The sequence below is a fragment of the Talpa europaea genome (genome assembly GCF_964194135.1).
Source record: "Talpa europaea genome assembly, chromosome: 9".
NCBI classification, from domain to species: Eukaryota; Metazoa; Chordata; class Mammalia; order Eulipotyphla; family Talpidae; genus Talpa; species Talpa europaea.
Window position 1 is genome coordinate 6,738,850 of NC_140076.1, and position 26,901 is coordinate 6,765,750.

The 26,901-nt window shown below is 46.2% G+C and overlaps 1 protein-coding gene across 1 annotated transcript in view; it reads left to right on the forward strand.

Moving 5' to 3' along the window:
• Positions 1-11,209: 11,209 nt before the first annotated feature.
• PRDM2 (PR/SET domain 2) overlaps positions 11,210-26,901 on the forward strand; it is a gene marked incomplete at both ends in the record, with an annotated part of 90,446 nt that continues 74,754 nt past the window's right edge. The window contains 4 exon segments of the mRNA XM_084244079.1: positions 11,210-11,287; positions 17,994-18,057; positions 24,297-24,325; positions 24,327-24,380. Of these exon segments, the coding sequence (XP_084100205.1) occupies positions 11,210-11,287; positions 17,994-18,057; positions 24,297-24,325; positions 24,327-24,380 (225 nt within the window).

Here is a 26,901-nt window from a genome sequence, read left to right on the forward strand (position 1 = left end):
CAGCGGGAGAAATACCCAGGAGTCCTTCATGGAACGCTCCCCACCCACCCAAAAGCGCCAAGAGGGACTGTATGTGCCTCTCTGCCAAGTCACCTGTGACTATCACCTGCCAAAAGTTACCCTTGAATCCAACCCAAAGTAAATTCAGAACTGAAATGGGACAGTAGCTGCGGGGGGAGGTAGCCCCTGGTGGTGGTTAAAGCAAAGAAAGAGCCTGGCAATTGCACTAATAAGTTGTCAAAAGTCTTAAGCTAGGAGTTGCTGCTGAAGACGTGTGATGTCCCAGAAAGGGAAGGGGGCTGGGTCAGGGGCTTCTCTTAAGAGAAATCTCTCAGCTCCCTTTGATTTAGATCCCTCTGCAGCTTACAGATCTGTTCAGGAGTCCTGGGGTTCGCTTCTTTCCTCTTTCGTTTTGAGTGAAAAACCTCAGCAATCGGTTTCACTATGACACAGGCTTGATTTTATTTTTGGTCAGCCTCCTCTATTTAGACAATCACAGCTTGGGAGACCTGCTGAGCTGTCAGGAAAAGGACTTGCCTTCCCTTGACTTTAACCAAAACAATTACGGTTTTTAAAACTATACATTAGATGACTATATTGGTCCCAGCGCACTTGGCCATCACCAAGTGAATGAGGCCGACATTTCTGAATTGCAAATAATCCTTTCCTCATGGCATATTTTTACCCAGGGTAATACACCTCAAATTCAAGGCTTCAGCAGCGAAGCCCACATGACTTCAAGAAGACGAGCACTTTCAAGTTAGGGAGCATGTTGTAACTTAAAAAAGCAAAGCATGGCCTTCCGAGAGAATCATCTCTCCAGTAAAAGAAAAAAAATTCCTGATTGACAGTTCCTTTCAAGTGTAAATGAGAGCGACAGTGAGAAGAGGTTTAAAATTCTCATTAGGTTGGATGGTCCTTTTGCTCTTTTCATGTAAATATTGATATATAATCTGGCTTTGCCCCGTCACAAATCACTCATGCATACAAATATGCTCAGAATATATTACACGTGTTCTCTGTTCCTTTCTAAGTCCTGTAATCTTTTCTTTTTCAGGCCCTTTTCAAAGGAGCACTGATCTGGTTTGTGACCAGCTTCACGATGGCAGCACTGAACCAGCACCCAAGATTTGCCCATCCACCAGGGACAGTGACCAGTAAGTCTAGTTAATTCTTTTCACCAAGCGTGTGAAGGCCTCCAAGACCAATACGTCTATGTAGAACTGGTAGTCTAGGAGGAAAATAAGATGTGGATGCAAACAGTGAGAATTACAAGGCAGAAGGTTCTAAAAGAGGATCCAGGGGTTCTGGGTAGTCTAGGGATTTCAGAGACGGGAGGGGTTTCTCCCTACCTGAGTAGGAGGAAGGACCAGGGTATGGTTCACAGAGTCAGGAGGTGAATATGGGGGGTGAATATGGGGCCTGTGGGAGCAGGGCTTCCCAGGGGCTGAGTTAGGAAAAAACAGGGACAAGTGATGAGAGAAGTAGAAGCCAGGTAGATGGGGCTGAAAGGTGAGCTCAGGTGATGCGAGGCCCTGGTGTTCAGGTGGGATAGACTGTGCCTTAGTGGGGATATCGCAGATCCTCACCCCACAAAGGTAGGGTCCAAATCTGTCCTGCACATGCTGCACATCCTGAACTTTGTCTGAGCTTCAGTAAATCTGTGCTGAGCCAGTGAATGGATCTGGACTAATGAACTTCACCTTGACACTTAGTCATCTCAGCGACCAGACAGCAGTTCTGCCATCACTCTGGCTCAATTAATGTAAACATGAACAGCGGAGGTAATGGCAGGTGAAAAACATGGAGAAAGAGAAATACATCAGCAAGCATATCAGGTTCTGTTTCTCTAGAAGTCTCGAGAAAAAAGGGTTATTTTGGGGAGAAATAGTTTTCACAGTGGATGTTATTATCTGTAGTTTTATTTTTTGATGTGACTCACAGAATATTTTTCCTAAGAAAGGTTGTGTGTGTGCGTGTCCACACCTGCATGCCAGAATAAAACTTCCTTTCCTTTAGGAATTTGGAAGAACTTCAGTGGAAATAAATTTCTTTCTCTTGGTTGATAATGTTCTTTACAGATGTTGATATTAGAAATAAATAATGGATGATGTAAGATAGTGCTGAAGCAGTCAGAGAAATTCTCCCAGACCTCTCACGTCAAGACTTGTCTGAATGCCATTCAGTAATCTGCAGCCAAAGACATGAAAATACTGAAAGATCTATAAACACGATCAAGCTTGTCTCTTCTTTGTTTTAATACATTTTTCCCCCTCTTCATAGAATAATCATCCCTCAGAAATTGTCATGCACTGGAAAAGAGCAAGTGTAAACAAAATGCAAAAGATTCAGCAGCACGTACTTAGTACTACTCTTGAAGGAGAAATATTGTAGATCTGTGAAAAACCAAATTTACCTGCAAGCACAGCCTCCGATACAGTAGTCCCTGACAGTAAAAAAGAATCCTCTCTGAATGTACTGTTAGCTACATTGTCATTACTACAAAGTACTCAAGTGCCAATGCCACTTTTCCATTATTATTAGGAATGACTAGATGCCATTTTATAGTGCTGCTATATCTTTGTGATGGTTAATTGTACATCCTGACTTGGAGGGTATGTTGGGATGAGGTTAACACTTAAATCAGCGAACTTTGTGTAAAGCAGGTTGCACTCCATAATGTGGAGTACAATCAGTTGAAGACCTGAAGGGAACAAGAAGACTGGTCTCTGTGAACAAAAGGGAATTAATCAGCAGCCAGACTTCAGATTTTATCTGGACTGTAGACTGTCCTGGATTTCTAGCCTGCTAGCCCACACTGTAGTCAGATAAATGATAGAGAGAGACAGACAGATAGATAAAAAGAACACACATAAGGTTCTGTTCCTATAGAAGTCTCAAGAAACAAGTTTAAGATCATATAAATTCTATATTTTTTAAAGATTTATTTATTTATGCATTCAAGAACTGGGGTATAGGCCAGAGGTGCGGGGGGTGGGTGAGAGGATTCACCAGAGACAGAGTAGGGAACAGACAGGCGGACTGACTGAAATACACTGCTGGGGGGAGCAGCAGGCAAGTCAGGAGAGGTCTGCTGCGTCATGTGGCAAGCTCCCTGGCAGGCTGGGGGTATCGAACTCGTGCTGCAGAGGCTGCGGACAGCTTCATAGTGCTGTGCTTAACCCCTTGTGCCACCAGGGAGGCCCAAGGTCATATAAATTCTTTTAAAAAATTCTTACCTACACATTCCTAAAAACAAAGCACTAAAATAGCTTTCTAAATCTGAAATAAATATTTTCAAAAGAAATTAGGGCCCTTGGGGTTGGGGGGGTGACATTGTCTAAAAAGGAACAATGATATAAAATATATATAAATGAAAAAAAAAAAGGAAAGAGACCCAATTTTGCATTTAAAAGCCATGTATAATCGTACTTAAAACTTAGTTCCTCCCCTGTTCAGACACATGTTCGCTGTAACTATCATAGTATTTCATTGCAGTCAACTATATATAAAAAGTGGTGAGGCTATTGTGATTTGTGACGCCACCTGTGTCTGCTTTCATCTCAGCTACATGCCACATTGGGGAGAGGGTTAGACTCACTGTCTTCTAATTAGAAAAACAGGCTTCCAAGGAAAGCCAAAATTCTGAGGAATGCCTATCGCTCATTTTAATCATATCAGAAGAGAAAGTTTGAAAAAATATTGCCCAGGGCATGCAACTTCCTCATGCTCTCTGAAAGTACATACAATCCCGACTGGCCCCAGAGGATGTTAATGAGGCCTCAGTCTTGCTGGTAATTTTTTTTTCTTTTTTGACATTTGCTCTCAGAGTAGAATACATAACAAGAGTATTATTAATATTCATGTTCCATATTACCATCTTTGTGCCTTGTATCTTGAGACATTGCTAGAAAGAGGCAAGGTCTGTCCCCAATCCAAAGTGAGGTTGAATTTACGGATGTGTTTTTAGCTCAGGTAACCACAGTATAAGGAAGAGAAGCTTCAGTTTTCTCATTGTTGGGGGGTTTCAGTCCACTTTTAGGCATGTTGCTCTGGCTCTACCCATGGTCCTGAGCTTATCATGGAGCCACTTGGCATGAACACCATTCATGATCAGAAATAACTGGTACATCAGGCCTCCCCAGTGGCTCAGCAGTTTGAGCACAGCGCTGTGAAGCTGTCAGTAGCCTCTGAAGCACAGGTTTGATTCCCAGCCAGCCAGGGAGCTGCCCACATGGCGCGGCAGACCTCTCCTGTCTCGCCCGCTGCTCCCCTCAGCAGTGTATTTCAGTAGATCTGCCTGTTCTGCTCCCCACTCTGTCTCTGGTGAATCTTCTCACCCCTGCACCTCTGGCCTACACCCCAGGTCTACGCAAAAAAAAAGAAAGAAAAAGAACTGGGGAGAAGACAGATGATGCTTCCTCATCCCTACGGGATCAATGTATTCAACCCTTGAACAATTCATTCTTTTGTCCCTTAACCAGATGTTACTGATCAGAGTTGATTCAGGGCAAACATTCTTAGGGGCACAAAATCTTGGCTATAAAACATTTCAAAATTCTAGCTATAGATCCTTAAAAACACACAAACAAAAAATGCCAAAAAGTTTTCACTGATAGCTATTTGAAGAAATACACAAGCTAAACATATTTAAAAGCCATGTATAAACCTGGTAATAAGCCTCACATATATGGTATATGATGTTCAACAAGAGTGTCAAGACCATTCAGTGGGGGAAAGACATTCTTTTCAACACTGTTGAGAAAACTAAAATCCACATGCCAAAGAAGGAAGCTGAATCTTTACACCATAGGCAAAAATTAAGTCAAAATGGACCAAAGACCAAAACATAGAAGCTAAAATTATAAAACTTTTAGAAGAAAACATGGAGGAAAGGCTCATGGCATTGGATTTGGCAACAATTTCTTGGCTATTACACTAAAAGTATAGGCAACAAATGTAAAAGTTGGACAAAATGAAAAGCTACATAAAAATTAAAAACTTCTGTGCCTCAAGAGCACAGTCAGTAGATGAAAAGGCAATCCAGGGAATAGGAAAATAAACTTGCAGATCATATATCTGATAAGAATTTAGACCCAGAATTGTTATATAAATATATATTTCAAGCCCTACTACTCTACAACAAAACAGGGTGATAGAGACATTTCTCCAAAGAAAATGTTTAAATGGCCAAGAAGTGCTTGAGAAGATGTTCCACATCACCAGTCATTAGGGAACTGCAAACAAAACCGCAATGGGAAACCAACTCACACCCGTTAGGATGGCTAGGTCACGGAAACAGAACATAGTAAGTGTTGGCAAGGTTGTAGACTATATACTATTGGTAAGAAGTGTAAAATGGGGCAATCAAAAAATTAAACAGAATGAATATATAACCCAGAAATCTCATTGCTGAATAGATACCCCAGAAAATTGAAGGCAGGATCTTGAAGATGTAGTTGCACCCCCACGTTTATGGCCATATTATTTATACCCAAGCAGCTATTGACTGATGAATGGATAATCTAAATGTGGTGCATTTGTACAATGGAATAATATGCAGCCTTAGAAAGGAAGAATATTCTGACATGGATGACCATAGGGACATTATGCTAAATGAAACAGAATACTATGTGATACCTGTATAATACAATAGGAGGCACGTCAAGTAGTCAAATTCAAAGAGACAGAAAGCAGAGGGGTGATTTACAGGGCTGACAGCGGGGAGAATGTGGAGTTACATTGTAATGGTACAGTTTCAGTTTTGCAAGATGAAAAGAGTTGCAGAGGTAATAGTTTCACAATAAAGGGACTGTAGTTACCCCAACTGAACAGCTTCCTCAGGGATGGGTCAGAGGAAATGGTCAATTTCATGTTATGTTTACAGTCTTACATAAAAGATTAGGTTATTATCTGCTAAAATAATTGTTTGCTGTCCAGTAACTTTAGCCATATGATTCAATAGAGTATATAATGCACAAACACATACACATTGTATTATATGAACAGAATACAGTGCAGCTGTGATACTAAGTCAGGGGTCTCCACCAGGTGCTCTCTTGGCTGGGCCATATGTGGGTTCCTTAGGTGGGTACTATGAGGACCCGTGTGACAGAGGAATCCACGCCTTTTGACCTGGTTTGTGAAACTTTGGAACAGTATTCTGTCTGTTGTTAGCCAAAGATGCTGGTGATAACAGCAGAGTTTAAAGTGGGGGTGGTGGGAAGGGAGTAGAGGGATGTACAGACAGATTTAAAGGGAACAAAAGTGAATTCAAAATGCAGGCCTGGAGTCCTTACCAAGATGTGCTTCACAGATTGTATTTAAATGACAAAACAGTGCGTAGGTCTTTATCAACCAACAGTTTCCATTAAGGAAGACTTGTGTCTAGAGTACAGGGGTGAGGGAGGCTTGTAGAACTCTGTAGGGCTTAACCATGTTTGGGGCTTTGGACGTGCCTCTGCAGTAGTTAAACCACAGTGGGGCAGAGCTTATGGCTGGTGCTGAGGGGGTTTACATGGTGATTCTTGAAGAGAAGAGCAGTGTGGGCTGTTCTCCTGTGCTGGGTTTGAATAGTGAACCCCCAAGTTCCACCCAGAGCCTCAAATGTGACCTTATTTAGAAATACTGTCTCTGCAGAGGTAATTAAGATGAGGATGGACAGGAGCAGGCCTTAGATCCAAGGACCGGGACAGGAAGGCCGTGTGGAGATAGAGACACGGGAAGACAGCCGGCGGGGAAGATGGCGTGTGAAGACGGAGACTGATGTGGAACAAGGTGTCTATAAGCCAAGACGCCAACGCAGCTACTGGACTCTGGAAGGCTCTTGCATCCCCCAGAAAGAACCAACTGCACCAGCCCCAATGTCAGACTTTAAGCTTCTGAAACTGCTTTGCTAAGGCAGTCCGAGGACTCGCAGACAGCTGCTCGGGGAGAGTCTCACTGAAAACTGGCTTTTGAGCAGAGGCAAATGTGGGTGGAGGAGGGAAGAGGAGCTGAGTGAATTCTAGACAAAAGGTAAGGTGAAAAAACAGTAAAAAGGAAAGCGTTACCAGGACAAGAGGCAGCGGTGAGAATCATGAGCTCCTGTGACCCATACCTGGGTTGGACGAGTGAGGGCATCTGGGTAGCTTGAGGGGTTGACCTGTGCCTGGACACCACTGTAAAGGGACACGCAGGAGCCTGGGGGAAAAAAATGCAAGTCGGGGCTGTGCCGCCTCCGTGCTGTCTCTTCCTGTACTGATTTATCTTCTGTCCCTTCTCAAGCTGCTTGCCATTTTGCCTGCTGAAAAATATTTTCACTTTCTGTCTTTGTTGCCAACCTCCATGTTTTATGCATGCACTCCGGGTGGTGCACTAGGTGGTGAATTAATTCTGCCTTGGAGAAAGATGAACTCTTCAATAAGCCTCACTTTGTGTTCTCTAGAACAAACCACACTGGTCTTTGAGGCTGTTCCATTGGAGCTTCTGAAACAGGGGTGAATGCTGCTGCGGAGGGACGTCTGTGTGGGAAACACTGAACCCTTTAACCGATGTCTTAATGTTTGGTTCTAAAAATGTGGCAGAAGAAACGTGAAGGAAAACTATAGAAACAGTGCTGTGAGTTTTCTTATAGGATGGAATTTATTTATTGTGAGGCTCATGGATTTGAATCGATTAGTTAACATCTTGCAGTCTATTGTCTTCTTTTTAAAAGTAATATTATGGGCCTCCCTGGTGGCCAAGGGGTTAAGTCTCAGTGCTGTCACCACCGTGCACTGAGTTCAAACCCTGGGCAGGGAGCACACATGGCACAGCAGACCTCTCCTGTCTCCCTGCTTCTCCCCTCAGCAGTGTATTTCAGTAGATCCAACTGTTCTCCCCACTCTGTCTCTGGTGAATCCTCTTACCCCCTCTACCCCTGGCCTACACCCCAATTCTTCTATGCAAAAATAAATCATTTAAAAATAAAAAAGTAATACTGAAAAATACAATACCAAAGACACGGGGCACAGACCCTCAAGGAACTCACAGGGAGCGTAAGAATGGGAGGCTGGTTTGCACTCTGCTCTGCTGTGCCTCTGAGCAAGCCCAGTCTGCCCTCGAGATACAGGGTCTTGGAGGGTAAAGGTGGTGTCTTTGGCCCGTTGTATTCTCTCTAGTGCCTCAACTGCCAGGCATCAGCACCTCATGACTAGGAAGCGGTGTGGCCAGTGGACAGTGGTGGACTTTGACCCGGGATGAGTCCTTGAATCCTGTCCATGGAGCTGACAAGCTGTGTCCTCAGCAACCATGTGTCAGCTTCTCCATCTGTATAACAGCTGCTGCTCTGGTTGTTGCTACCGTGAAGATTACCGGAGCAGGTAAGACAAAATGTCAGTGCAAACGACACTCAAGGAAGATTATCTCCTTCTCCTTACGGGAAACCTCACCCCTGCTAAGATTCATCCATGCATTTTGAGGCTGCAGAAGTTTGGGCACTGAAATTTTGCAGCCCAAAGTGTCCTTGATGCAGCAAGATAGATCTTTAGCCCCAGGAGTTGCTATTTTTGAACTTTGCTTGTTCATCCGTAATCAGAACCCAGAATCCAGGCTTCTAATCTTTGATGCTGGCGTGCTTGCTCAAATGTCATTCCTTGCTTGGGTCAACATTGTGGCAGAGGGGTGAGGAGGGTGAAGAAATGAGAAGCATTTCTGGGTCTCTTTGCGAATGATTTGCAGCTATGAGGAAAGGGGACTGTTTTTAAAAAAGGTAAGTGATGTGTCACTTGAACAAAAGGGCACTTCTTGGATGCATTTGCTAGAACATACTCAATCTGCTCTTCGCCCATGGGCCTGATAGTCCATGAAAAATACTTCAAAGTTGGTGGAGAAGAACTATTACCATTCAGGGCATTTTAAGTCCACTTACATTCCCTTTGACAATGCATTGTCAAGTCTTTACTCTTGGTTGTATAATCTTTCATCTTGTTTGGAGCAATGCTGTGGGTCTCCTCTCTGCTGTGCTGAGGAGCTCTGGTTCATGACCACACACGTCTATCAAGTGCACAGTGTCTTTGGTTTGCACATATTCGCTCTAATCCAGCTGGATCAGAAGAGCCAAGGAGAAGAGGTCTTTCTCAAAAATCTCTCTAGTGTTTACTGTATGTCAGACACTACTCTGGGATTGGGATGTGGTGAATGCTGGTCATGTCCTCGGTCACAGGACTGCATGCCAAGGCACAACAATGGCCAGGACCTGTATTAGAGGTTTTTGTGTAGAGTGGTGTTTCCTTCGTATTGTAGATTTATTAATAGCATTATTCTTATTATTAAAGATGGATTTATTTATGCATATAAGAGCTGGGGTGTAGGCAAGAGGTGTGGGGGGTGAGAGGATTCACCAGAGAAAGAGTGGGGAGCAGAACAGGCAGATCTATTGAAATACACTGCTGAGGGGAGCAGTGGGCAAGACAGGAGAGGTCTGCCTTGCCATGTGGGTCAGCTCCCTGACTGGCTGGGGAACTGAACTTGTGTTGCAGTGACTGGCGATAGAGTGATGATGATCTTTAACCCCTGCACCACCAGGGAGGCCCCATATTGTAGATTTAGAGAAAGAGGTGCATTTTATACTTCAATCCCTGATGGAGAAATGGCCTACAAGATTTGACAAAAATATCTCAATTCCTTCTCTCCTCCTTTAGTGATTTATTCACTTTTTCAAAGAGGCAAAAGAATAGTCATTAGCACATCAGATAATAAAAAGTCAAGAAATGACATCGTATTCTTGATAGTTCATATCTTTTTTGTATTAACGTGATAATATATATCCATACACACAAAATTATTCCTTAAAAGTGGCACAGTTTGAAAAATACAAACATGCTCAAGAAAAGTTCACAGATGAAAAAAATACAATGGCTGATTAGGGAGGATTTAGAGGTGCTGAGTGTGTACCCAGTGTGGCAGTTCAAATAACGGTCCCCAAAGATAGCTTCATGTCCCAATCCCCATATGAAAAGGGTCTTGCCATATGTGATGAAATGAAGGATCTTGAGATGGGGAGATTATCCTGAATTATCTGGGTGGCTCCTAAATGTAATCAAATATCTCCCTTATGAGAGGGAGACAGAGGCAGGAGGAGGTGATGTAAAAAATAGAGCAGAGAGAGATTTGCAGATGTTGGCTTTGAAGACTGGAGTGATGGGCCCATAAACCCAGGAATGCTGGCAGCCACCAGGAACTGGAAGAGGTGAGGACCAATTCTCCCTAGTGCCTCCAGATGGTGCATGGCCCTGCTCATGCCCTGATTTTGGCCCAGTAATACTCATTTTGGACTTCTGGCCTCAAGAAGTCTGAGCACATTTCTATAGGTTAATTCTTTCTAATAGATCAATGTCAGGAGGACAACCACAGACTACTCTGTCAACCCTGTCTTGCATTGTGCTATCTGGGATAAATTCTGGTTCACCGTGTCACTTCAGACTTAATGGTCCTTTATTTTCCTTCGCAATTCTGCTGAATGCCTGCCGGTATATAGCTTTTCTTCTAAAATCTTGACTTATATGTTAGTGTTTTCAATGATGGCATCTCCCTTTGTTTTTGCAGAGAATCCCGATGATTTTGATGCATGGATTATATTTGGAGGCATGGACTAGGTAAAGAATGGAAAGGTCTAAAGGCCACTCTGACCTGCATCCTAGGTCTCTTTCCCCTGAGTGGCAGAGGAAAAGTGCAAGCTCTGAGGTTTGATTTTTTTGGTTGTTGTTGTTCTTAGCCTTCGTGCCGACCCTGTCACTGTTTATCGACTTGACATGTTTTCTTAACATTCACTCCTACTTACATAAATGGACTGTGTCCTCCTTTATAAGTTTCTCAGGCACAACCACATCTAATTTAGTGTCTGTTTTTTTTTGCTTTTTTTTTTAGGGTGGCTTCTTTCCATTGAGGGCTAATGTTCCTGTGACATTTAGATTTCTACTGACTTCATGCTCAGGCCATGCATTTATCTTGAAGTGCTCATGGCTGTCAGTACCACCCAGTGTGACAACTCCTTATTTTCGATCTCATCCCCATTCTGCACCTCCTGCCCTAACTTGACGCCTTTCTAACTGCCGGCTAGACATCTCCCCTTGATGTCAGATAGACAATTCCAGTTCAGCCCAGGCCATTTCCATGAAACCCTTCATTCGTTGTCACCCAGGCCGTCGGATTTGCTTCATTTGTAAATAAGCTCCGCTGGACAAGGCCAATGTCCACGCGGGAGCGGCAGCCGGCGCCGCAGCAGCACGAGGGCAGCCGGGCACAGCGGCTGGTTGTGAACGAGCAAGTGAACCCTGTGGCATCTGCCCTTTTGGAATTTGATCCTTTAGGAAGTTAAACTGGCCCTGAGACAAGCAAGGGGTGGAGGTGGGGATGTCTACGCTGAGTCCTTTGAGGGCCATTTAGTGAGAACCCGTTTTCCTTCTCTCCCCGCCTCTCAGCTGTGGGTTCCTGGGGTCCCTCGTAATCGCGCAGCACCCCAACTCCTGGCCGCTCAGACTGGACGCTGCGGGCCGCGGGGGTTGCCTCTAAGGGGCCGCCGACGGGGACCAATGTGGTCCGGCGGGCATCGGCAGCCACTCGGGGCTCCTGCGACCCCCGGCCCGGGCCTTTGCAGCCGGGGGGTGAAGGGGGGCGCGCCGGGGGGGGGGTGCGCGGTGGGGGGCTGGCCTGGCCCGCGCGGCCAGGGATAGGTGGGGGTGCGTGGCTCCGGGGCGCGCGGCCGGGCCGGGCCGGGCCAGGCCGGGGCGGCGGGGGCCGGAGGGGGCCGGAGGGGGCGCGCGGCCGGGGGTCGCGGCCCAGGGCGCGGCGCGGCGGGCGCGGGCCGGGGAGGCCGCGGCCGGCGCCGCCCGACGTCACTTCCGACCGGGGCCAAGATGGCGGCGGCGCGGCCGCGGGCGCCGGGGCGGGCGGAGCGGCGGCGGCGGCGCGGGCGGCGGCTCTGGGCGCTCTGAGGCGCGGGGTGCGGCGGGCGCAGGTACGAGGCGGCGGGGGCGGGCGGCGGCGGGAGCGGCGCGGGGACCCCGTCCGGCCCGCGGGGAGCGAGGCGGCGGGGCCGGGGCCGGGGCCGGGGCGGGCGGGCGGACGCGCCCCTCAGAGGTGCGGGCGCCCCGGGCCGGCGGGGGCCCCGGGACGCGGCGGCGGCCAGGGCCGGCCGGGGTCCCTCCCTGCCCGCGCCGAGCACCCCGGCCCGGCCGGAGGCCCCGGCGGTGAAGTTGCGGGGTCCGCTTTGTCGCCGTTGGTTGGCCGCGCGCCCGGCGAGGGGTCGGGGGGCGCGGCGGGGAGTCCGGCCGGGACCCCGCGGGGGCAGCCGGGGCGCGCGGGGCCGGCCGGGTCTCCAGTGGTTCCGCTTTTGTGTTGGGGGGATGTGCGTGCCTCGCACCCTGGCTTCTGCATTTGTCCTGTGTCTTGCGTCTTTGTGTCTCCCAAGTAGTTTCTGTGTGTCCAGACCTGGGCGCCCCGGGGCCCTCATCCTCCGCGCGCCCCGCGTTGTCCTTCCCAGCAGCCGTGCGCTTAGGTGGGACTAATTTTGCCACTAAAGATGCCCACGAACCTCGCAGTGATGGTGGCGCGGGACATGTGGAGTAGCCCAACAGGTCAGCGCTTTTCCAGCTCCCCGTGCACCCCACGCGTGACCCAGTGACCCCCCGACTGGCCGCCTGCTGTGGGGCCCCCCGAGCCCATCCTGCCTGGTCCCCGGGCAGCCCCAGTTCCCTGCACCCAGCAGCGGTCACTCCCCCGCAGAGGACATTCGGGGCTCTATTGGGGTTTATTTTTCTGCGAGGTGCAGCAGCGCCCTTCGGGGGTCCCCTGGGGTGGGTCCTTCGAGTCCCTTTCATCAGACACTGACAAGGTCCTACCCAGACGCGACCCCAGTGTTGCTTAGTTTTTGTTCACTACAGGTTTATTGTTGAAAGCAGCCGCAGCGTTTAGCAAGCTGAGCCCTTCAGTGATTCTGCTCGAGACTTCACATCCGTTTCGCCAGTTGTGTCCAAGTATTGGGGAAACGAGGCCCTTTTCTCAACGTGTTGTGACATTGCTGTACAAATATTAAGGCGGAGGAACAGAGACACATAATTACATGTTCTTTTTTTAGTAGGGTTTTGTTTTTGAGATGGCATGCAGCTGCCCCATCATTCTCTAGATGCTTCCTCGCAAACACTTATTTGACCGCATTCTTTTGCACGTGGCGTCTCGGTGGAGCCCGGAGAGGACCCGCAGAGATGATTTTGTTTTATGAAACCGCCCCTCATTTCAAGCTGTGACGACCGAGATGGAAACTCCTGGTGGAGTGAACACAGGTCCACAGCTGCTGGTGTCGCAGGCTGTCTTTATCCCAAGTATCTTTTTTGGGTTGATTTCAGTAAGCTGATATACTTAAGGCCCTTGCAGAAGTGACAGGCACATTTCAGCAGCGCCCAAGAAAGGTTTGCTTTTGTGGGGTCTGAAGGTGATGAACAGAAAAGTCGGCGTGTGCAGATTTGTTTTTCATCTTGTGCACAGTTCCCGAAACACTTTGTAATAATGTATTTCTTGTGTAAGTAGGAAGCGTAGCAAGAGGTTCTCCGTGTTGTAAAATAGAGAAAAATCACAAAGAAAGAACAGAAATGAGCCCTAAGCCTCCCTCTCCTCAGATAACTGCGCACACACTTGGTGGACTTCTCCTTCCTGTCTCTCGCTGTGTTTGTGTGTATTTATTTATACATATTTATTCACTTCTATGTGTTTATGTTTCACACAGGATTGCGCTTGTACATGTGGTTTATAATCTGTCTTCCCTTCTGACATTTTGAGCGTGTATGGGGGATGGCTATGTAATGTCTGCTTGGGCCATAATTTATTTATCAATTCCATATTGACCGGGAAGGTTTCTCTTGCTTGAGATTTGCTTGTCATTAAGATTTGTTGAGGACTTTTTTCTGATGTGTATGTTAATACTCTGTAATCTCTTAAGCTGTGTGAAAATGTTAATTTTTTTAGTCTCTACACATTTTGCTGGCCAGCGCAGTTAGAAGAAGCAACACTCCAGCTGCCTTTCACTCCCTGCCCCTCAGCAGGTTCTGGGCAGTTCGTAGATAGATCTTTACCCGTATTCTTTTGATGATTATTTAACTTTCGATGTTTATTTATTCATGGGACTGTTTCTTTAAGCTGCCCACGACTTCTTTTCAAGTTCCAGATCTGATTTACAAACCTTTTAAGTCCTGTTAAATCATAGACTTTCCGGGATGGAAAGCACCTTAGGTTATTTACTATTTTCATGTCTTCCAACTTGCTTTTCATGCTATTTTTAATACCCACGCAGGGAAAAAAAAAAAAAAAAACCCAAAAGCAAAACCCAACCAACTATGGGCTGCTCCAGAAAACACTGTAGTGGGGAGGGAGAGGGAGTAGGTGTTCAGAAAGGGAAATTGTCAGGCTCGCATGGTGATGTGTAGATACGGGGTTTCCAGATGATGGGGACGTACCCGCCGTCCTCACCACTGAGACCACCGTCGCTTGTCCAATGCGGTCCCCTGCCCGCCATTTGATCCGTGATCTGAGGGCGTGCGCTGGCTCTCTCGATTCTTTGTCATGGAGGCTGTCCTGCCCTTGCAGGGTATTTAGCAGCATCCTTGGCTGATGAAGACTCCCCAGCACATTGCTAGAAGATGTGGGGTGCAGAGGGGGCGCAGAATTGCTCAGTTCTCCACCACTGCTCTAAAGGAAGGCTCCTCTGACCAGTGTTGGCATCACTGAAGCAGCTTATGGAGTCTCTTTAGCCAAGGAAGTGTGAGAGCAGGCCACATACTTTGTGTGAAGTCCACTTGGAAGGTGGGTCGTGGACTCACTGGCCTGGCAGTGACTTTAGGATCGGCACTTTCCGCAGATTGCGCTGGTGGTCCTCCTGTGGCTGAGCTAAAGCCTTGCAAGGTACCCTGGAGACTGGGAGTTTTCATGACCAGATAGGCATTCCCGGTTTGTGGATTGAATTATTATGAAATTTAAATACATTTGCCAAGTCAGTGCTTGGTGAGGAACTTAAGCTTCTGCTCCATCCCACAGAGCAGCACAGAACAACCGTCGTTTCTCCAAGAAGATGAGACTTCAAGTCAGTGCTTGAAGATCAAGGCAGAAGCCAGACTCATTTTGCAAAAGTCTTTTTTTTTTTTTTTTTAAACCACCCTTCCCGTGGTTATGCACCGGAAGTGGTGAGTTTGCCTGAGGAAATAAGTTTACTTTTGAAATGCTTCACTAACAGCAGCTTATGTTTAAAAATTGCTAATTATTGATCTTCTTGGCACACAGGCATCATCAATGCAACTTCCCCGGGGCAAAAAAAAAAGTACAGATTAGCACGTCTTTATTTGTAACCTTTAAAAGTAAAGATAGTGGAGATTGAATTTTTATTGTGGCGTAAGTAATCTTTAGCTACAGCTTAACTGATAAGTAAAACATAAAGAGAGATGCTGTTAGACCACATTGATGTAATTTCACTGGAATGAAGGTGTGTGTCGTTGAAATATTTTCCTATGGAGGATGTGTTCATTGTCTACCCCCACCTCCCTGCAGCAGCCTTGGAGTTATTGTAGCTAGTAAATCTCGTTCATTTGGAGTGAAATACGCTTATAATATTTTGCTTAGTACGCTGTAGTATTTATTCTTGGTATCTTGGTTCGTGTCCTACCTATACTGTGTTTTCATTTATGAGTCCTTTGGAACATGCAGTAAATGAGATTTTGCTGAATTCTTAGGTATTCGTCAGCCATTTTGGTGAAAAGAATATTTTGTAGCTCCTGCCATAAATCATGTGATAGTCTTTGCTGTGAAAGAGCGAAGTTACTTCTTGGCAAAGCTTGCCCAAAATCTGTAGTGCCGAGTGCAACTGTGAGTTTAATTGTGGTGGGCAGCGTGTCTAGAAACTAGTGAGACCTACGCAGGTAGTTCCACTAAGACAACAGGGAAGCCCTGGGAACATTCTTTGGCATTTTCAAATGTATAACATGCCATCAAAATTTCAAAAGCATTCTGAGATTCACCAAACCCTTAAATACTTGCTGATGTGTCTTGTACCTTTTGTAAGACATTATCAATTAATTTGGTGTATCCACATGAATGTGACATCCTAAATGTTTCTCACTCTGTGAGGCTTATTTTAGGAACTTTGCCTTAATTCTAAAAGACCTGGTTTTACAATATAACCAGGAAGGTGTTTTGAAAAGGAGGGCTCTGGGGGTAAATGGAGATTTTGCTAATTGTGAAACGCTGTTACCACTTGTCAGCACACCCGTTTGGGAGATAACTACTGTATCCTGCCACCCCTAGAAAGGAGCGAGCCCCCTGCCAGGAATAGACTGCAGCCCGGGGAGCGTGGATCAGTTATCTCCTCTGCTCTGCCTGTTGACGAAGCGGGGACCATAGCGATGTCTTTCTTCCAGCGGGGACGTGAAGATGAATCGATGAAGAATAGCACACAGCTTGTGGAACTAGGTTTTTCAAAAACACTCATAGCATTTTTCTGGCTATTTCTCCTAAGGCAGCAGGTTGTGAGGATAACGTGCCACAGTTCTTGTCCTGGGAAGCCCTTCCAAGTTGTTTCTGTTTCTGTAGACTTCTCCCCGGCCTGGCCATGGCGGGGGTGGGGGGGTTGGGGGTGGAGGGGGTGGCCTCTTTCCTAGCTCCTTCTTGTTCCAACGTCACATCCTTCATCTTCACTTCCTTCCACATATTTTTCCCTTGGTGATTTCTTCTGTCCTGAGTCACCCCCTGGGCCTGCAGACTTATTTCTACTCTCCCGCCCCTGCCTGGACGGCCAGCCCTGCTGCAGCCTCTCCATTGAGGGAGACGCCTCCTAAAAGGGGCCTCTCCCCATCTTAAATACCAGCCCTCCTCCTGGCTGCTCTGTCTTTAAAATACTTGCCCCTCCAGTCATCCACACTCCGCGTTTTGGACTCATCTCCACCAGCTCTTTCCACCTCCCTTTCTGATGGGAAACACGTTCTGCTCCTCCTCCCTCCATGGCGCAGGTTGTGGTTTTGTTTCGGCCCTTGTGCTTCCGACCCTTAGCGTGTAGCTCCTCTCCGTGACGGGCTTGGCTGGCCCAGCCTTTTTGTTACCCTCTCCTCACCCCGGCCCTCCGAAACCGTTAGACATTGCTTTTGTTTGTGGTGCTCCTCAGTGGGCGTCTCTGTCTTGCCAACATCCCGGGTCGCCGCAGCTGCCTACCCAGTGGGCAGCTGGGAAGCCAGCCTCTTGTCCTGCCCCTGCCTGTGTGTGTCCACAGACTCAGCCTTTAAGTAATTCCTCTTTTGTCCTTTGCTAAAGACCTTAGGACTTTCTGGGTTGATGCGGGGCAGACCGGGTGGGAAAAGAACTTCTCTCACAGGATCTGGGAGCCCTTCCCACGCTGTCAGGTTGCCGTTGAGCCCGTACCTCAGAGCCCTCCAGGAACTCGCTGTCCCTTCGAGGCACAGCCCTCGGCATCTGGAGACTGCCTTCATCCTCCCCATCTCACGTGGGGGGCTTTTCTGGTTTCCTTGAGATGAGCTACAAGCAGTTTTTGAAGAAACATGCTCTGCACACACTGGGCGTGGCTATTCTTTTGAAATGCTCTGGAGACTGGAGGGAGCTATGTTTTTAGATAGACCCCAAACCTCAGAAGTTTCTTTAAAATAGAAGAGTTGCTTGTACCAAACCGCAAAGGGAGCAATCACAAACCTGTACAATCTCGTAGTGATCATGCGCGCCCACATCTTAGTGCACCAGAGTGTAAGTTGTCACTCGATCTGGTGTAATTTATTTCTGCTTTAGGTGCATTTACAATCTGTCATTTGTGTGTCGGTGGTGGAAGGTGGGTTTTGCTTGACTTTTTATGGTGTAGGAAAAAACCAAAGAGAGTCCTGAGCAGCCCACGCCGCAGGTGCTGTGTTGGTGCTTGGAGAACCGCGTGGGAAGCGCGGTGGCTTGAGTGCCAGGCCCTTGGCTGCGTGCCGGAGCTTTCGTCCCTTTTCCAGGAAATTCAAAGGTATTTTATAGGATTCCTGAAGATCTCTCAGTTTGAAAGGTTTAATCCCGAAGGTAACATCTTCATTGGCAATGGCAGCGGAGAAACAGTGACTCTGAGGGGCCAACTGGGAATTGGTCTTGTCTTGGGAACCGTGGCCATTGGGTGGCGTTTTGCTGTAGTGATTGTGTGAGCTGGAAGCCTGGCCTTCAAGCCTTATGAAAGAACCAACTTTGTTTTCCTTTTACGCATCTAAAGGGAAGAGGTCAGAAAAGAATTGTTTTAGAAGACCGTCTTTGATCTAAATGGTCTTTTGTAGGATGTGTGGTCAGCTGCTCTTCTGGCAGAGGTGGGGGTTGTGATAATCACCCTGAGTCTGAGGCCTAGCACTCCGCAGCGAGCAGGGAATGGCTGGAAAGCACAGTCCCTCCTTTTCTTGGGGATTTTGACCTTTGCAGTTTTTGGTAATTAATCTTGCAAATGGGGAAAGGGGGACTTTATAGGTCAGGGCTATTTTGTAGGATGGCGTTACCTCACTCAGGAACACTGGCAGTGATTCTTTTGTTTCCAGTACTGTGGCGGGGGGGATGGTGGCCTCCTGTTACGGTGTGAGGTAGGGTAACGAACGCTTCAGCTTCTTCAGAGAAACCAGGTATTTTTAATTAGGGGGTTAGAGGGAATTGTGGTATAAACCTGAAACAAAACCTGAAGTCTGTGATGTAATAAATTACATGCTCCGTGCAATGTAATGACAGAGATGTGCCAGTTTAATCAAAAGAAAAAAGGTGAGCACACATTAATAGTTGTGTATAACATCAGCCAGCTAAGTGATCAGCTATTGCTAAGCTAGCTCTATTAATGGGTGCTTGGAGCAGTAATTTTTGAAAAATTTCCCTTTCATTTCTTGCCCCCTAGCCCCGCCAAGTAAAGAAGTGGTAGTCTGAGAAGGACCCCCATCCCGCCTCCCAGAGCCATAATCTAAATATGGGTTTCTAGTACCTTCCTAGCAGATCCACAGGTCTCTTACTTAACATTCTTTCATGGTGTTGTTTAACTTACATATTTCAAACAAAAACTAATCAGCTCCACTTTCTCCGTGGAGCTCCATGCTCTGAGCCTGGCAGAACAGCCCCACCCTCTGTTTTCCCACCGTGTTACATGGAGACTTGTCAGTATCCAGTGCTCCCCTCTGCAGCAAGCTCCATGGACTCTGCTTCCTTATTTAGGTCTATGTCCTGACGCTGCTCCCCTCAGCAGCGTGTTTCATCAGTCTGCCTGTTCTGTTCCCCGTTCTGTCTCTGGTGAATCCTCTCACCACCCCCACCCTTACCTGTGGCCTGTACCCCAGTTCTTGTATGCAGGGCTCAGACCCTGGGCTGTTGGTCTGTGGTATTCTGGGTCTCATGAGGGAACTGGCTTATTAAAGCGGGAGAGGTAACATGATTCTCTGTGAACGTTTCGTTCTTTGTATCTTTTCCTATACTCTTCTGGTAGGAAATTCCTGCGTGTGACACACTTGTACTATTGTCTTTTTGCCTTGGCAGAAATCATCCTGGAGTGCGAGACACGAACAAATCATTCAAGTAGAAAGGGTTCACACCCTGAGAGTCAGCAGTTTACCAAATCTTCATCTGTTTTCTCTTTACACACACACCACCTCCTTATTCTGGAACACATGCATCAGATTTGATTTTTCATTTCAGCATATTTCATTTGCTCTGTTCTTGCTTTCGCTTTGCCGTTCCCATAATTTTGTAGATTTTACAAGTCTGCAAAGGCACGGCAGGTTGCCAGTGTTCTGTGTGTCGCGCTCGTGAGTTCATGTCTGTCTTTAATCTGTCATGTCAGGGGATTGGTGGCAGAGCTGTGACTGGGGCTTCGGGGCTGTTCTGAGCCAGGGCTGGGGTGCCCGCAGATGTGTCAGTTTTCTGGTCTCTGGCCTTCCACCTCCCATGACAGCAGCTTAGCAGTTATTGAGGTTGTCCTGACACTTCTAAGAAACAGTCTTCAAATAAAGACCCTAATTATTTTATTGGTGCTCTATTAAGACTGATCCTTGCGTAATCAAATTGTCTTTATACTATTACTAAGTTAAACATTTGTGAGGATGATTTGTCCTAGAATTTGGAAGCAATTGCTAGAAAAGTTATTAAGTCCTTGGATATGTAAAATCTAGATCATGCTTTTCTAAGAGTGTGTGCTACTTGGCCGCCTAATTAGTGATAGAGATTTGCACGCTCTGAATCTATATATCCCAATAATGTATGTTACCTGTGGGGGGGTGTGTTTGAGGTGTGTGTTGGTGTGTTCAAGGGTCTTGTAGACATCCAAGAGGAGATTTGGTCAGGCGTTGGGATCCAACAGAGAGATGAAGACATATGTTGGCCTCAGAGTATTCCTAGGGATTTTAAGATTTTCAGTATTTATCGCGGAAAATCAGGCATTTAATAGTTTAGCATTAAAATTTTTTTTGACAGGGCTTCCCTGGTGGCGCAAGGGGTTAAGATGCAGCCTACAAGGCTGTCTGCAGCCTCTGTAGCACGAGTTCAATCCCCGGCCAGGGAGCTACCCACATGGCACAGCAGACCTCTCCTGACTCGCCCACTGCCCCTCTCAGCAGTGTATTTCAGTCTGTCTGCCTGTTCTGTTCCCCATTCTGTCTCTGGTGAATCCTTTCACCCCCCCCCCCATACCTGTGGCCTGTATCCCAGTTCTTGTATGCATGGATAAATAAACCTTTAAAAATTTTTTTTTATTACAATTGTTGCGTTTCAGTAATAAATGCAGAAAGATTCCTCTCTGCCCTTGTACTGATAGGCTTGATAGCTCAGGTTCTCATTTGATGAAACTTTGGCTTTGAGATTTCTCTTAGTTGAGTGTGTGTGTACAAACAGGGCTGTCGACACAGAATATGATTGCTCATGGAGGATTGTTGGGGGCTTCACAAGGTGGGGGGTGGGGTGGCACATAGTGCTGGAGAAATCTTAAGGAAGTTACTCCAAAAACAACTTTTAGTTACTATAAAATATATGACCATATTGCAGCTAGTCATGTCATTATTACAGTTCAGAGGTTCTCGCCTGGGAGGGTGTTGGAGATGTGCAGAGGTTAATTTTGGTTGTCAGAAATTGTGGGAGGCACCCTGGCATTGGTTGCACAGGGCTTTGCCAGGTGGCCTTGATGGAGGGGACAGTGTGCACTGGGAGGAGTCGGCCAGCCCAAGTGCAGTGGCCTCCCTTTAGTCTCACTTTTTTGCAGGAACACTGAGTATTTGTAACTTCACAGCCATCTCCAGTCTCGTGGAAGAGGGTCAATGAGGCTGCGTGAAAGGTGCCCCTGAGAAAAGATATGTTGCATGCATACCTGAAAGCCGCTCCAGGTTAAGATGTAAATGCGTGAAGTTAGGAGTTAGCCTCGGGTTACCTGAACTGTATTCGTTGAGTTGATGCTGGTTTGCTGGCACTGAGCTCTCTGACAAGTTGCAAGTTAGGGAATGCTTACTCCCTATGCCAGTTTTGACTGACAATCCATTTGGATGACCAGGCCCTAACTTTAATAAAGTGCGTTTGATTCTTTAAGATGGCCAGGTGAGTGTGGTTGAATAGCTCAAGGAAAAAAAACAAAAACCAAAAACCACGAAAACTGCCAACTAAGGAACAGTGAGTGGGGAGGGGAGATGAAAACAGCAAAGCACTGTTCTTTATAATAATGGACAGGCAGCATACTTTAGTGTGAAGAATGCCATTAAATTAGTTCCTTGGTTTATTAACAGAACATGCAGTTATAACATTAGTCCAGTCTTAGAAAGGAAAGTGAAGTATAAGCAAGTTCACGAAGAAATAGAATTATGCTTACTGGTGTGTGTGTACATGCCGGGGACAGTTCCAGTACCAGCAGATGTGTTCCAGTATCAGACAGTTCCAGTATCAGCACCTACAGTGGCCTGATTTTCCGATGACTTGATGTGAATCCCACGACGTGCATTGCAGAAAGGCTCATCTTCAGACTGTTATTTAGAAGCAAGTATGTCACGTGCATTTATAAGAAATGATTTGTCTTCTCATTGTTTTACTATGCTATGAATATATTCAGCCAACATTTTAAAGGAATAATTATATTTCTCCCCAAATAACTTTTATTAAAATATTTGCATTTTAAGGTGAGGTTCTTGTTCTGTTGCTCAAAGACAACTCCCCGTGGAAATGTTAGTAAATCCGTCTTCAGGGACTTGAAAAAAAAAATACTGTTAAGGGGTCTTGACTGCATTTGCATTTAACACAGTGTTATTGATATAAATAAAAGGACTTTTCCATTGCAGAATAAGTTAACAATGCTTTGTGTTTCTGTTTACAAAGCTGATTTATTTCTTAGGAATGACACAATTTCAAAGCACAAATTTGATGTCATTCTAACATGTCTGCTTACTATTGTAGCACACAGTGAAACCCCAGTAAGGATTAATAGAAATCTATTTTATGGTGAATAATAAATCTGCGAGGTAACCTCTCAGCGTAGATGGCAGCTGACCGGGCACGGCGTTGCTTTATGAATGGCCCTTTGAGCAAACTCTGCAGTTCTGTATGTGGTTTTAAATCACTGTCAATTTGTAGGCAGGTACATATTACAATTGTCTGTTTTTCTTTTTAGGGCTCATGTAATCAAAGAAGTTTCTTTGTTGTGTGTATCTTTTCAGAACACAACAGGAATTGAAAATGAATCAGGTGAGTTTAAAAATAAGAATTTATACAAATACATTACTTAGATGTCAGACCAGTTCTTAATTTTGAAAAGCTAGAAACACACACATTCATTTCTCCCAGATTTTCCTTTCTGTTTCTTAATACTTCCATTGATTATTTCACTGCTTTCACAGTGTGTCTTGGTGCGTTGGTGGAGCAGAAGGGGTGTTGTCTGGCGTTGGGGGTGTTTCTGTGGCGCCCTGGGGAGAGGACTCCTTTCTGGAGACCGGCGTTCAGACTTTCTTCTGCCACGCTATATATCGTGTTCCTTTTTTTAACTTAGTAAGCTTTTTATTTTGGATGTTATTTTGTAACTACCCACTGATTTAATAGGGAAGATTGAAAGCTATTTTTTGAAGTTTTCCTGATCAATTGAGAAACTAGCATTTTCTTGAAAAACCCGTTCATAGAATAAAAACAAGAGGACAGTAATTGAAATGTAAGCTGTGTTCCTTTTTAAAGGAGCGTGAGATTACCTGGAGATTAAAATTCTGCTCTGGCTCTTTATACAGCCACAAGGGTGTTCTGGTAAACAGAACCAATTATGCTGGACCCACTATACTTTGAAGTAGGATTTCTGGTCTTAATATCATTTCTCTTGCAGTTAGAGAAATATATGGGTATCAGAAATACTCTCTTTGAAATCTTCATAAACACATTTTTTTTTAAAATATGAAGGATATGACTTAAAAATCTCAAGTCTGTAATTTTAAGTGCTTAGCTTAAAACTATCAATCTTGAAAACGTTTTCTACTCCTCAGCCACTGAAACTTCGAGCACCTTTTTATCATTTACAGATGCTTCGAACTTAAGATCATAAGCCCAGCTTCATTAGGTGACCAGGTTTAATAACTCCAGTCCCATGTTGGATTGAGAGATGTGAAATTTTTCAAATGGATTCTTTTGATTTCTTTTCATTACTTTATCAAAAATAAGGTTTATTTTAATGCAGGGGCCCAAACCTCATAAAAACAGAATCTGGTGAGCACATGGGGCACGTGGTTTCTATTACTTTAAAATTTGCAGATTTATTGACATGCTTTTGAACGCAAATTATTGTTGAAATGGTGTGATGGGGGAGGGCAAAGAGAACAGAGCGGATTTCCACAGTCTTTGCCCTTCACAGTCGTGCACATAGATGCCATCCATTTCATTTTCCTCTTTTAAGGTGATTCTTACTGTGAATCTGGTCACCCGGAGGAGCTTGGGTTTCTACTGCAGGGAACTGTTTCAGAGCAGTCTTGGTTCGGGCCTAGAATGTTCTTGAACATTTATTTCCAAAGTGGAATCTAAATATTGACCTTGCTTTCATTGCATCACAGTTTAGCAGTCATTTCTTTCAGGTGATTACAACTTGACCCTAATGCTTAATAATGCCTTAATTCTTACACCATAGTGGGATAGTCATATTTTATGTTTATTATATTTATGGGCCAGTTGGACACTTTGCTTCGGTAGTCCACTTACGCCAGATGAACCTGTGGCTAAAGAAAGCCCACCTGGCACTCACGAGAGTGGAGCAGTAACCATTTCTCTTTTTGGCTCTTTAACAAGTTCATGTTGCTTTTGACAAGTTTTGCTATCAGACCTGCAGAGGACGGCCCTTTGATGCCAGGTGCCAAGTATCAGTGGAAGGGGGTCCTCCTTGGCTCCTAATGGCTACCATGTTTCGGACTTGGATGTAATTTTAATGGTCTGGTAGTAATGAAGCTTACTTGGATTATAAAAAGTGTCCACATTTTATAAGTCAGGATTTTAGTACCTTTAGTTACATTTTCATTATTTGAAGAATATTAATTATTTGATAATTAGATCTGTTTATTATGTCATGGCACAGAATCTATGAGTGTTTTTTTAATGATCAACTTAGTAGGTTTTAAAAACTAGGAATCGGGCCTCCCCTGGTGGCACAGGCGGTTGAGCGCCGCGCTGTGAAGCTGTCCGCAGCCTCTGCAGCGCCGGTTTGATCCTGGCCAGCCGGCGAGGGTCCCACATGCCGTGGCAGACCTCTCCTGTCTCGCCCGCTGCTCCCCTTAGCAGTGCATTTCGTCAGTCTGCCTGTTTTGTTCCCCGCTCTGTCTCTGGTGAATCTTCTTACCCTCCCGCGCATCTGGCTTGTACCCCGGTTCTTGTATAAATAAATGAATCTTTAAAAAAAAAAAAAAAAGAAAAAAAACCTAAGAATTGTTTCGGGACATTTTGTGTTTTCCCCTAGTAGTTATTCCTCTCGTTTTCCATCAGTGAAAATGAACAATAAATGAAAAGCTATGCAAAAATTCGGATATTAAAAAAGCTTTCAATTGAATCAGATTGACTTTTTTTTTTAAGATTTATTTATTTATTTATACTTTATTTATACAAGCACCGGGTACAGTCAGAAGCACGGGAGGGTGAGAGAATTCACCAGAGTCAGAGCAGAGCAGGCAGACTGATAAAGTTCACTGCTGTGGGGAGCAGCGGGCGGCAGGAGAGGTCTGCGCGCCATGTGGGACCCTCACCTGGTGGCCGGGGATCGAACCAGCACTGCAGAAGCTGCGGGCAGCTTCGCAAGCCAGCACTCAACTGCTGCGCCACTGGGGAGGCCCAGAATTAGACTGACTTTTAATTTGAGTCTTGATGGCGATTTTGGTACTAAATTATTCTCCCTGGGGACTGATCATCCTGTTATGATGAATTTCAGCTGTCAGATCTGTGGCTTATGGCAGGTGTGGTCTCGACGACAGCGGTAGCTCAGAATCATTCACTCGTCTGTGTCGTACAGGTGAAGTTTTTAGGGCCTGCGGGAGCCAAGGTGTGAGCACACCCCACTGTTGAGAAGTGAGTGCTTTAGAAGAAAGGAATCCAAAGCCTTCTGGTGCTTTGAGCACTGGCTTGACGCTGTTCTGAACTGCTCCACCTGCTGGCGTGTTCAGGTGGCTCCAGGCCATCTTCTGGCCCAACCCTGGGCTGCCCGAGACCCCAGGCCCACATGCTCTTTGTCCTTTGTCTTCTGCTTTGCTTTTCACTCAGCACTGACCCCTTCCTTGGTATTGCTCACCTTCTCTGTTTAGAGCCCGCTCGCTTTGCCCATGAGCCCGTCCCTTCCCACCGAGCCCAGGCCTGGTAGGCAGGCCCAGGAGGGCCACGACTTCCTCCCTTCACCCCATTTTCAAACCTTAGGAGCCTTTACTTACCTCGCTGACACACCACACCCACCCAGCATTCAACTCTTGTCCTGGATTATCTAGGCAGAACTTTATAAATGAGTTTCACTGAGTAGTGTGCCTTGCTTTACTTTATAGAGCATCCCTGCGAGCGGGGTCTGTGAGTGAGTCTCCTAGGGCTTTTGGCACTGGTGTGGAGAGCCATGTCCTCCGCCACCTGTTCGCTCAGTACGCCAGCCACTTGTGGGGTGTTGGGGGCCTTCTGTCACACCTCTGTCTTTTAGCCGCTCTGTCACGTGTAGGTGCCGCAGCCTCATTTTATGGATGAGACCTTGAGGCCCAAAGAGGCCTTGGGCTACCTGGGGTCACTTGAGAGTGAGCGATGGGCTCTGAGTCACCCTCCCTCCCCCCTCAGTGTCCACAGCCAGGCCCCTGGTCACTGTGTGGCGTTGCTTCCTCGGTCGAGACTCGCTGGGTCATGCCATGCTGACAGGCAGGCGACTCCAGGGCCCCAGGGCCCTCACATGCAGCACAGCCTGTGTTCCTGCTGCACAGCCAGTGCGGGTCAGCTCTCATTGTTGCTCAGGAACCAAGGATGATGGAGACCGTCCCATCTCTTACCACTTCTACTCAATGTTTATTGACCAGTTGGTCCTACGGCCACATCTCACATAAGACTCGAGCTCAGAGCAGAGCAGCCCTGCAGTGCTGTTGGAGGACTGGGCGGGGAGAGCTGTCACGGTGACCACAGCCCTGGTCACTGTCCCCCTTTCACTGAGGTGTAGTTGTCCTGGAGCATTGTCTGCGCTTCAGTCCTAATGATTTAAAACAAGTGCCTCAATCACTAATTTATTGAGTCATTCTTAGGTTTTTTAAAAGGATCTTGGCATAATTTAAATTGTTACTAGCATTTAAAAAACTCTACTGTTTTATATAATAAAGAAGCATTGAATCGCTTGATGCTGCAGACCCGCAGGAGTTGCGGTAAGCCCGCCTGGTTGCATCTCTTTAACTGCTCTGCATGTTCAGTCCCTCG